Source organism: Chionomys nivalis, chromosome 5, assembly GCF_950005125.1.
Source record: "Chionomys nivalis chromosome 5, mChiNiv1.1, whole genome shotgun sequence".
NCBI classification, from domain to species: Eukaryota; Metazoa; Chordata; class Mammalia; order Rodentia; family Cricetidae; genus Chionomys; species Chionomys nivalis.
This window is the reverse complement of record NC_080090.1, coordinates 68,693,399-68,706,408: the sequence shown is the minus strand read 5'-3', so window position 1 is coordinate 68,706,408 and position 13,010 is coordinate 68,693,399. Positions and strand designations below refer to the sequence as shown.

The following is a 13,010-nucleotide window of genomic DNA, read 5'->3' as shown; positions in this document are numbered from 1 at the left end:
ACTATTCGTGCAATTTTAAAGACAAACACTTCTCATTTCATTGATGTATTCAACAAATATTTGAGTGGCAACCAAAAAAGTAACTTGCATATATTAGATTCTATTTGCTAATTTAAAAATTGGTTTTTGTATGCATGTTTGTAAATGAGACTAGCTATCTGTTTCTGTGCCTTCTTTATAATTTTCTGTGTTAAAACTAAAAAGATTTTATAAAATGAGATCGGAGCTTCTAGGTTTTTCCTGTGGCCTACAATCCTTTCAATGACTTAGGAACCCACTGTTCTCTAAAGCCTGGTTAGACTAGAGCTTTGTAATAGTAGATGACAGTTTTAGTGAAAGCATCCATAGGCCTTCTCAATAACTTATACAGCAATCAACCTATTACAGGTTTTCCATATATTTTTAGGTGGGGGGTTAATTTTGGTGATTCATATTTTACTATAAAATTATCATTTCTAGATCTGAAAGCTTGTTGCCATGAAGTTGCAAGCAGTTATGTGATATTTTTATATTTAAAATTTTTCATTAGTCTCATTTTTTTTTTTTTTTTGGTTTTTCAAGAAAGGGGTTCTCTATAGCTTTGGAACCTGTCCTGGAACTAGCTCTTGTAGACCAGGCTGGCCTCAAACTCACAGAGATCCACCTGTCTCTGCCTCCCGAGTGCTGGGATTAAAGGCATGTGCCACCACCACCTGACTCTTTTCTCATTCTTTCCATTTATCTTGTTATTTTTGTGGTGTGTGTGTGTGTGTGTGTGTGTGTGTGTGCGTGTGTGTGTGTGCAAGATGCTTGGGTCCCTTGTGCCACAGTGTGCATGTGGAAGTCAGAGGACCCATTGTGGAATTGATTCTCTCCCTTCTGTGGTTGGGTCCCAGGTTTCAAACCTAGATTACTAGGCCTCCACAGCAAGCATCTTACCCTCACTGGCCCCTCTCATTTTCAATCATTTATGTTTTTACTTTCTCTTATTGCCTTTCTTCAGTTTACAATAGATCGTGTATTTCATTGACTTTTAAAAGAATATTATTTTAATTAATTTATTGACCTATCAATTTTTGTTTCTCATTTGGTTAAACTGAAGTTTTGTCTCTTTAAGTTTTCTTTACCTAACTTGAAAAAATATTTCTAGATAGATGCTGCTGTTTTAAAGTGTCTATTTTCATTATTGAAAATGATATAGGCATCATAACCTTTCATTGTCAGTTCAGACGATATCTTCAGTTGCATTCCACTTATTGATGTGTGAATATTCTCCTTTTTCATTGCTTATTATGGACTTAAAATTTTAGTTTTGAGATCTTCTTGATCAAATGTCTTTTTAAAAAATGTTCCATATTTCTTAGTTTCCAAGTAGTTAACTAATGTTTGGGCTAATATTTCATAAATTTTTCTTAATTTCTTGGATTATTCATAATTTTAATGTGTAAAATTTTCTTCACAGATATAAGTGTCTGATTTTTGCCAACATTTTGTTGCTCTAGCAATATTGCATTTCACAAAATAACATTAGTGTTATTCTAAATATTTTATCCATTTTGGTTTTTAAAAAATATTCAGCTCTCTTTCTCTTTACTTTCACTTGGGTATCACATGATCTCATTCTAAAAGAAACATTATGGTATTATTATTTGATTTGGTCTCATCTTGTATGGGACACACCCATAGCTCTTAGTTATCCCATTGTGACAATCACTGTCTCATTATAAATGTTTTATTAGAGCCATTTGGCAGTACCGTTTCCAATTAAATATGTAAGATTACCCAGCAGTGCCACTGACAAAGCAACACTTACACAAGTCACAGCAATGAGATATTTATTATCTGTGGTTTGGGGAGTGGGAACCTGGATGACCATCCCTCTAGGGCTAACTTGTCAAATCGTGATGCACCAGGCTCCTAACATGTGTCACCAGACAGACACTGTCTGGGACATGCTCCACGGATACACCTTCATGACACTGAGTGAGTGCAGAACGTGGTTAGCACAGCTCCACTTTCATAGCTGGAAAACATATGTCCCCAGGAGAAGGACTGTTCACTTAGAGTGCAGTTATGCCAAGGGCCAAGGTGGGAGGACCACTCGGAGCTCAGAAGCTGAGGACCAGCCTGGACACCACCGAGATACGTCATCTCAATGCAAACAGAAAGTGCATCTAAGACATCAATCACAGCATGCAGCGGCATACAAATGAAACACACCGGAATAGCTGCTTATATAGGGGTGAGGAAATGTAGGTGAGAAATTTGTATGGAAGGAAATACGCTGACAAACTAGAGAGGCGTCTAGTGTGGAGCACAGGTGATGGTGATTGACATGACTCTGCTTGGGCTCCCTCCCTTTCCAGAAACAACAGCAGCAATGATGGACCACAAACGCAATGAGATGCCAATGCCATGAGACGGCAAAGCAATGAGATGGCAAATACAATGAGAAGTTGAAAGCTGGCAGGATGCCACGCTTTGTATGTTACTGCCAGGGGTCAGTCTATCTGTCATAGTATGTGCAATGTGAGTTGATCACTGTGTGAGGCGTGTTGTAAGTGATCACTCCTTACAGACTCCCGCTGTGGTCTCTGTGGGCAGAGTCAAGGCTCTTGTGCCTGGGGAGAGGGAGATGGCTCAGATGAGGGCAGTAACAATGGAAGTCCACAGAACTGGGTAGCTGCCATGGAGGAACTGAGAGCAATGAAAGATGACGTTCACATGTCTGTCTTCAACAACTGAATTTAGCCATTGACTCAGGTGGGGAAAGGGAAAAAATGAGAACTTCTGATTCAAATTATTTATTGAGTGACGTTTCACATGTCTGTTGGGCATTCAGAGAAAACAGCAATCGTGCAATTGTTGCATGACCTGATGATTCACATCCGGGACTGAATTAGGTAGAGGGAGGCTTAACTGTCTGGCTCCAACACCCTATTCAGGTCACCTTGGCCCAGTCACACAATTTCTGGATCTTTATGTATAAAATGACAACACCATCTCTTTCTTGGGGCTATTATGAATATTAAATCAGGTAATTAATGCATCTACAAATGTGGCATACAATACACCACATAACAAATGCTTAATAAAGGCCCCTGTGACTAGGGAACGGTGACAGCATCAAGTGAAGGAGGTTGACAGAGAAGGTCATGGCGAAGTTTTTACGCCATTGTAGATAGCTTACAGTAAGTAACCATTATTGTCTTATTCAGGAGGTGACATAATTGGATAATCCTAATGGCATTGGCAGATTACTTAAGTATTAACAGCTGGCCTTGATTTTTTTCAGACTGTAGGCATATAGGTTATTATGACAGACATCAAACAATCAGCAAAACTGAGATCCTCTAAGATCTACTCAGAGGGATGACGGATGGAGGTCTTATGATCCGGTAGTCATTTGGATCAGTCTCAACAGTTCTGACTGTTCCCGGGGGCTTGCTGCCGGCTCATGCACGGTTCTCTTTTCTCCCTTGGACTCAGACTCTGTTCTGGAGTCGTAAGCAATTGGAGCCTCGAGGACAGCTGGCATTCTGTAGCTAAGCAAAGTTCCAGAGCCACAAAGTGAAGTATCAGTATTTTATATTTATCCAACTGCGTCGACACAGATGCTGAAGTCAGCTGCCATGCAACATCTCAGCAAATGCCTCCTTTCTGGGGCACCCGGTAGCTTACCTGTGATGATAAGCAGCGATTCAGCATTTCTCGGAGAGGAGGAGCTATCTAGACAGCTACAAGAAACTTGAGATTCTTTTATTTGGGGGTCAGTTGCACTGTGACTCATCTGTATTTTACCTTACATGAAATAAGTATCCACCCACAGCACAGACCCAGGGGCAGGAGCCAGGGGTGCTGGTGGTTCTGATTGACAACCCTCTTCATTGCTTTATGGAATTGACATGACATGTAAGGATGGGACTTTGTGAGTCTTTTAGCTGACCGTCCTTTCTTAATCCCTTGAGTAGAATAATTACAGCACAGATATTGATTCTGATATACCAGAGAAAGGAACTACTGAAATATAAAATATGGGAAGCAGGAGAATGACCTTCATGGATTTAGAGTTAACTATTACTATACAATACTGAGTTTTAAAACAACCACATTTTAATTGATTCTGTGGGTCAAGGTTAAGGGCAGGGCTTGCTTGGCTGAGTGTACAGCTTCGTGTGGTGGAAGTGCTGAGGGCCTTGAGTGGGGCACATGCAGTGTGTGGTCTAGTCCTCAGGGCTGAGGCATCTCCACATACATTTCTGGTGTCTTTTGGGTGATGTTAGAAAGCTTGGCTCAATGGCATCCTTTCTGTGAAGTCTGTGACCGCCCCCATGAATTCTCTTAAGCAGGGAAGTAGGAGATATTTTAAGGGTTTAGAGAGACCAGATTCCTGGAGTCAGGCCTGAAACTGAAGCAGAAGTGTTTCTGCTTTGTCTCATTGGCCCAGAGGTTATCAAGCATCATTATTCCTCACAAGGGCATCAAGATTCCAGCTCTGAAGTGATGAGCCTCTAGGAACAGTAACCACACAGTGCCGTCTGTGGGTTGTTACAGTATCCCAGGAGAGGTGGCATTATCTTCTTGGAATGGTAGAGTTGGTCTGTGTGGTTTTAAATAGAAGTTCATGTTCATATGAGTCCTTAAACATTTGTTTTAAAAGTCAACGTTGTGAAGGAATACTTTAAATGCAGTGATATACGGTAGCTTTAGAGTTCACTTCTGTGCACTTTGGTGAATGCATATGCCTGCATGAACATTAGTACAGCTAAGACAAAGAGTGATTCCACTCCCTAAAGCCTGCACTATTTCCTTGTATCTCCTTTTCTAGTTCATTTCATCTAAACTCCAACCCAGGCAAACACTGAACTGTTAACACTGTCTCTAAAAACTGTCCCTTACAGAGCATCACACAAATGGTCATGGGAAGCACATACTTTCTCATGCCTGACTTCAATCGTTCAGCATGTTTTGTTTTTTTTTTGATTCATCCATCTTTTCTTCCCAATCCAAACTCCTTTTCATTGGTCAGAAACATCCAACTATGTGGTTATAACTAAAATCTGTTTGTACATTTCCATGTTGATAGAGTTCAGCATCATTTCTAGTTTAGGCTCTTCTGAACAAAGTCTTGATTACACAAGTCCATTTGTGGACATATTTGCCTTTCTCTTTGTGAAATACCTGGGAATAAGAACATTGGGTGTTACAAGTATACAATTATTCTTAAAGAAGTTATGAAAATGATTTCATAGTGATTTTATCATATCATACTATTTGTTCAGCAAACTTGCCAATATTTAATATTGGCATATATATGCATGATGCTTTGTGTGAATGCCTTTGTTTGTATATCTCGGTCTCTCTGTCTCTGCCTTCTGCATAGATGTGTTTGTGTGTTCATGCACGTGGAAGCAGAGTTCAACGTTGAGTGTCAGTCTTCAGGAGTGTCCCACCTTGTATTTTGAGGGTGGGATTTTACTAGGATCTAGGGCTCTCTGAGTGGGCTACCCTGGCTGGCTAATGAGCCTTAAGGATCTCCCTCTCTTTACCTCCTCAGTGCTGAGATTTTTTTATTTTTTACAAATCCACTTTTATTTATTTATTTACTTTTCATTGGTTTAAATCTGGGATGGGTACAGCATCACATGGATTCTGTGTCCAATGGCCTTTGCAGGAAGGTTGCTTCGGAATTTGGCATGGACCATGCCACTGTTTCCATGGGTCCGAGTTACTTTCCCCCAGATCACTCTGGTTTTGTTTGGTTTGCCTCCAGGTGTCACTGTGTTGTTCTTTGCTTGATACACATAAGTGCATCTCTTGCCCAAGTAGAATTCAGTTTCATCTCGGGCATAAATGCCTTCAATTTTAAGGAGAGCTGTGTGCTCTCTCTGGTTCCAGAGACCTCGCTTATAGCCAGCAAACGTGGCTTTGCACCACAGCCTTCCAGACATATTGTCTTTTAAAAGTCTTGTTCCCAGCAGGCCCCAGAAACTGGACCCCAAAGCTCAGCTGCACGAACCCTGAGGTTTTTTGTTTTTTGTTTTTTTTTTTTTTTTAGTATTTTCTTACCTGGTTGCTGGAGATTGAGCTCAGGCCTTCAAAGCATGGAAAACACTTTGCTAACTGAGCTATTTCCCCAGGCCTTGTCTTTCAAATGCTTAAACATTCAATGCATATATAAGGCCCTCTCTTTATTTTAAATTACTTGCCCCTGATAATCATAATAACACCCTCTGCAAAATGTCTACTCAGATATGTTGTAGAATATTAGTTTAAAATGTGCTACTTCTGTTTATGCTATTGAATATTTGTTTAAGGATGCTGCTGTGGGAGCTCCTTTGGCTGATAGACTTTAAGATACCAACCCACTTGGGCATGTTCTCTTATACTGTAAATGCAGCTGGAAGTGAAAACCGGAAGCAAGAGAGCAAGCACAGGCTTTACAGCTGCATTTATAGTGTAAGAGACAAAACCCAAGTGGGCTGGCTGGTCTTAAAGGCTATTGGCCAAAGGAGCTCCCACAGCACCCCCCCCTTTGTTTTAATAAGAGACTTCTAAATCAAATACAAAACTATATACACTAGGAACAGCTATCAAATATAAAGTTAGAATTACAATCAGCATAAACAATATTAAACAAGGAACATATCCTAATGTTTTAACAAACATTCTATCCTAAGGAGTCTAAGTCTTGTATTGGAAGAGGCTTGGATAGATCATAAGAGGACAGTAACTATGACTATCTAATCTTCAACCTTATTGAAAACTTGAAAAGGGAAATAATATTACTTGAGTAGGCAGGAAATGCAATCAAGCAACATCCAAAATGTGCAGTAGATGACAGGGACAACTGGCTGCCTGAGCAATCACCCAAAGTCTCCTTTGCAATGTTGAAGCAACCAACTTTGGCTAAGGCCTAGAGTAACTGACAGACCATTTTCAGAGGCAAGAAAAATTTCAAAACCATCTTACCCTGTCTTGGCAAGATTTGACAGTCTTTTTTCTTATATGCTGCTTGTCTAGTCTGGATATCATGCACTTTGTCAGTGGTCAAGGCATGGACAGTTCCTTGCCCAAAGGCCAGTTGTGCCAAGAAGAAAGCAAACACCAAGTGGAGTGTCTTTGATGTTCAACATTCTCTTGGGAATAGATCAGTGCTTCCAAGAGCAATCATGTCGCACATTAACAGAATCCTGAGTTATTTAAATGCCATGTTTTACAGATCTTTGAAGTAGTTGAAGGTTACCTATCTATGCAGAATACACTCTCTATGTATCTAAACAACCTAATTAGTCTGACTAAAAGTATAACAAACATGAATGAATATTGACCTATATTACTTAAGACCTAAATAACTTAAAGATTAAGACTTCATATCAGAATATTAAACAATCTTTAAACAACTGTGCAGTAAAGGAAGACAATAACCTCAAAATGTAAACAATGTATAAATATCTTGATCAGAGGTAGAAATATATAATGCAATATGGTAAATATATCCTAAAATTGTATCAATATACAAAATGTCTTAAACAGAGGTAGAAACATGCATGCAAACAATCTGACAAAATAACTTTATATAGGTATACAAATATTATAAACAGAGATAGTAGCATATTCAATATAACAAATATAATTTGAACTTGTATCAATATACAAGAAACTATACTAGTGTAAATTGTCCATAAATAATAGCTCATAGGTATTCGCTCTAGTACTTACTATTATTATTATTAGTGTGGATAAGTTCACACTATATTACCTATTATCTCATTCAATTTTCTTTCTTTTATTTTTTATCTCTGTACCTATATAATTTTACCCCAATACCCAACCCTATGTGAGTAACAGTCAACCCCAAAATGACATCCCTAACCCTGAGGATAAACTTTGTTGGGAGAGGAAATGTCATCTTCTAGAATTGCTTCCAGATGTCATGGAGGCAATGTTCTTTCTATGGGATCCTATAAAAGTAAAATGATGGTTAAGTTTCAAGATTGCTGTTTTGTATAATTGCAAATGGCCTCTGAGTAGTCAATAGGGTTTTTGTTTGTTTGGTTGTTTTTTTTTTTTTTTTTTTTTTTTTAAAGATTTTATTTGGAGTTCTGGCCAGATAGTTGTGAGAAGGTGCACTATGACAGCAGTGGTGGTCCATGCCTTTAATCCCAGCACTTGGGAGGCAGAGACAGGCAGATCTCTGTGAATTCAAGGCCAGTTTGGTCTACAAGAGCTAGTTCCAGGACAGGCTCCAAAAAAGCTACAGAAAACCACTGTCTCGGAAAAAAAAAAAAAGAAGGTGCACCATTTCTGCAGCTGGTTACCAAAAACCAGTCTCATAATAGCAATATCAGCATCATGACATCATATCAACCAGGTGAAATCATTGTTATGGGGCCCCATCTTCTTCTTGGAAGCTTCAAAGATTACTACAGGAAAATCTACTGTTCATTGTGGAAAACTTAAACATTATTTATATAGACATATATTCAATGAAAAATATGATATAGTCAAAATGGGCATGGAGAAAGTAAAATATTTCCTTAAAATCTATCTTCTTTATGTCCCATACCACACGGCTGCTGACCTGAGACAGAAATTCTGAATTTTTCTTTTAACAACATGCTTGGATTCAGAGAAGGATAGTCATCATCCAACTCCAAATCCAGCTCTGATTTCTAAGTAGAGATGTATACATGTCCAGATAATCAAATTTTACCATGCATCATAAGTCAGATTTCTCTTTGCTTGTTGATTCTTTATGGATAGAATATTTTAATCTTTAGGCATCTAGATGTCCAAGGTTTCTCGACTCTTTGAAGATGAATATTTTCCTGCAAAGACAAGAACAGAACCCTGCCCCAATCCTTATGAGGTTTTCTTTTTTTTTAATTTATTTATTAATTAAAGATTTCTGCCTCCTCCCCACCACCACCTCCCATCTCCCTCCCCCTCCCCCAATCAAGTCCCCCTCCCTCGTCAGCCCAAAGAGCAATCAGGGTTCCCTGCCCTGTGGGAAGTCCAAGGACCACCCACCTCCATCCTGGTCTAGTAAGGTGAGCATCCAAACTGCCTAGGCTCCCACAAAGCCAGTACGTGCAGTAGGATCAAAAACCCATTGCCATTGTTCTTGAGTTCTCAGTAGTCCTCATTGTCCGCTGTGTTCAGCGAGTTCGGTTTTATCCTATGCTTTTTCAGACCCAGGCCAGCTGGCCTTGGTGAGTTCCCGATAGAACATCCCCATTGTCTCAGTGTGTGGGTGCACCCCTCGCAGTCCTGAGTTTCTTGCTCATGCTCTCTCTCCTTCTGCTCCTGATGTGGACCTTGAGATTTCAGTCTGGTGCTCCAATGTGGGTCTCTGTCTCTTTTCATCGCCTGATGAAGTTTAATATTCAGGAGGATGCCTATATGTTTTTCTTTGGGTTCATCTTCTTATTTAGCTTCTCTAGAATCACGAATTATAGGCTCAATGTCCTTTATTTATGGCTAGAAACCAAATATGAGTGAGTACATCCCATGTTCCTCTTTTTGGGCCTGGCTTACCTCACTCAGGATAGTGTTTTCTATTTCTGTCCATTTGCATGCAAAATTCAAGAAGTCATTGTTTTTTACTACTGAGTAGTACTCTAATATGTATATATTCCATACTTTTTTCATCCATTCTTCCATTGAAGGGCATCTAAGTTGTTTCCAGGTTCTGGCTATTACAAACAATGCTGCTATGAACAAAGTTGAGCATATACTTTTTTTGTATGGTAAGGCATCTCTTGGGTAAATTCCCAAGAGTGGTATTGCTTGGTCCAGGGGTAGGTTGATCCCGAATTTCCTGAGAAACCACCACACTGATTTCCAAAGTGGTTGCACAGGTTTGCATTCCCACCAGCAATGGATGAGTGTACCGCTCTTACCACCTGTATGGTTATCAACTCTGTGGATGCACTGTCTTTTCTCTTTCTTTTTTTTTTTTTTTTGGTTTTTCGAGACAGGGTTTCTCTGTAGCTTTGGAGCCTGTCCTGGAACTCCCTTTGTAGACCAGACTGGCCTCGAACTCACAGAGATCCGCCTACCTCTGCCTCCCAAGTGCTGGGATTAAAGGCGTGCGCCACCACCGCCCGGCTCTCTTTTCTCTTTCTTAAGAGGTTTCGCTTTTTCAAACCAAATCTTTATTAATTTTGATGGTATCCATAACTTTTCTTCTCCTGTTGAAACTAGAGCAAAATCCCTTTCCTAACATAGCACATCTCCTGATTTCCAGGAGGTTGTGAAGTCAACACAACCTTGAAATATACTGGCTGATTTAATTCAAAAGTTTTTTTCTATTATCCAATGTCTCTCTGCTGCTGTCATTCCTTTCTCATTAGTGTTAAGAAAATTCAAAGTTTGTTTAACATATACTTTATAGTTCAATTTGATCTTTATATAACTGTCCGAACTCTAGGATTGTTTGGTATACCTATAATATGCTTTATATTATAATAAAAAACTGTTTCATTTTCTTAGACATATATGCTGGACCATTGTCTGTCTTTATTCATGCGGTATACCCAGGATGACTATAACTTCCAATAAATGTGTAATTACTGAATTGGCCTTTTCTGAGCTCAAGGCAGTTGCCCATTGAAAACCTGAATAAGTGTCAATAGTGTAGTGTACATATTTTAATTTTCCAAATTCTGTAAAGTGGAACACATCCATCTGCCAGATCTCATTCCTTGGGTTACTCTCTGTAGATAATGGTGTTTGATTATAGAAAGAGCAAGTAGGACATTTCTTTATAATCTCCTTAGCTTGTTGCCTGTTGTAGTGAGGCTACTTGTTGGTTCCTGACTGCTCAGCCCCAAAATAATCACACAGAACCTATATTATTTAAATTACTGCTTGGCCCATTAGCTCTATCTTCTTATTGGCTAACTCTTGCATATTAATTTAACCCATTTCTACTAATCTGTGTATTGTCACGTGGCTGTGGCTTACAGGCTAAAGTTCTGTCATCTATCTCTGGCAGGGCTACATGGCTTCTCTCTGACTCTGCCTTCTTTGTCCCAGCATTCAGTTTAGTTTTCCCTGCCTAGCTAAGTTCTGCCCTGCTATAGGCTCAAAGCAGTTTCTTTATTCATTAATGGTAATCACAGCATATAGAGGAGAACCCCACATCAGTTGCCATGCCTTCAAAAACTCTTTCTTTAAGCCTTTGCTGTTGACATGATGTTTCTTATGAAATTCTGAGACATTCAACACACTTCCAATCAATAATTGATCAATTTCTACATTACCTTGAGCTAGAGGACCTGGCAGACCTGCATGAGATCAGATGCGTGTTATGTATATGTGTCAAAGCCTATTCCTAATTATATCTTGAACCTGTATAAACAATAAAGTAAATTCTGTGTCATCTGGTATAAATTCAGTGGTTTCAATATGCAAGACAACTCTTTCTGCATATTGTGAATCATTAACTATATTGAGAGGTTCTTTAAAATTCTTTAGTACCATAAGAATAGCATATAATTCTGCCTTTGGGATAAAATTATAAGGGCTTTGTTCCATCTTACTTAATACTTCTGATTTGTAACCTGCCTTTCCTGATTTATTTGCATCAGTATAAAAGTATGGGCTCCAATTATTAGTGCATCACATACAATTTGGGAAAGAATCCAAGTAGTTCTCTTTATAAGTTTAAATCTATCAGTTTTGGGATAATTGCTATTAATTCCTCCCCCCACAAATTAGCACAAGCTCTTTGCTATGGTTTATTGTCTTCCCATAATTTTTCAAATTTCATCAGCAGTAAAAAATAGAAAGTATAATCTCTGCTGGGTCTATACCTTCTAGTTGATGAAGTCTCAATTTTCCTTTTACAATTAATTCAGAGACTTTTTCTACATAAGTTTTAAATTTTTTACTTGGTTTATGTGGTAAGAAGATCTAGTCTCAGATAATATCTTCCCTCTGAATTAAAATTCCTGTAGGGAAAATTCTGGAAGGAAATATGACTAGAATACAATTAAGATTTGGATTTATTCTATCTACATGTGCCTCATGTAATTTCTCTTCAATGACCATTATTTCTTTTTCTGCTTCAGCTGTTAATTCTCTGGGACTATTTAAGACTTTGTCACTATCTAAAGTTTTGTTTAAATGAACTATTGGATCAGGTAGTCCTAAGTTCTTAAACATTTTAAATGCCATATTCTGTGGTCTTTGGAAGGTTTGAAGAATGCCTATCCATCTGAAATACATCTCTGTATACCTAGAAAATCTAACTAACATGACTATAAGCTTGACTATTATAGACTATTGTCTATTAACCTATATTTCTTTATTATACATTCCACTTTTAAATGAGCTGCATAAATACAATACTTTAATCAAGAGTAGAAATATACAAATAACAAAATTGACCTTAAATTTGTACCAATAAACCAAGATTCATACCAATGCAAATCTCTATAGCATGATGCAAAGATGTGTTACATTCTTTTATGTTGCATTTGTTTAACTCTGTAAAGCTGTGTTACTTAGCTTGTGTAAAACACTTGACTGGTCTAATAAAGACCTGAATTACCAATAGCTAGGCAGGAGAGGGATAGGATGACTTGACGCTTAGTCAGGTGGTATCTTAAATTCCCCTCAGTAGGTTCTTATTTAGTGTTCCCCACATCAGACCCGGACCATGGGTGGGGGAATGAAGATCACGGAGATAAAGCGCGGTTGTCATGCCTGCCTCCCACACACCAGGCGCTGTCATCTGGCGGAAGGTGTGCTTGTCCAGGTCTTTACTGCGCTGTTTCTCTTGCTCTGTCTATTGTTTATAAACAAGGAGCTTTTAAAAAATGCTTTTTAGTTCTACTATTTCTCGGCTCTGCAATTGACTCTGTCATTCTGATGGTTCCTTTCCTGTTATCTTTCTCACCTCTTGAGTTCAATCCTAAGCCAATTTAGTATTGATGTTTTTAATACATAAAGCATTTAAGAGGATATGGTCTCCAGTTGGCAAGTTGTTCTTAAACACTGTTATTGATTTCCATATCTAT

General features: G+C 38.6%; 1 protein-coding gene across 1 annotated transcript; it reads right to left on the bottom strand.

Moving 5' to 3' along the window:
- Nucleotides 1-5,597: 5,597 nt before the first annotated feature.
- On the bottom strand, nt 5,598-5,930 carry LOC130875117 (60S ribosomal protein L35a-like). Its single transcript, XM_057770805.1, has one exon. The coding sequence runs from the start codon at nt 5,928-5,930 to the stop codon at nt 5,598-5,600; it is 333 nt and encodes a 110-aa protein (XP_057626788.1).
- Nucleotides 5,931-13,010: the final 7,080 nt, after the last annotated feature.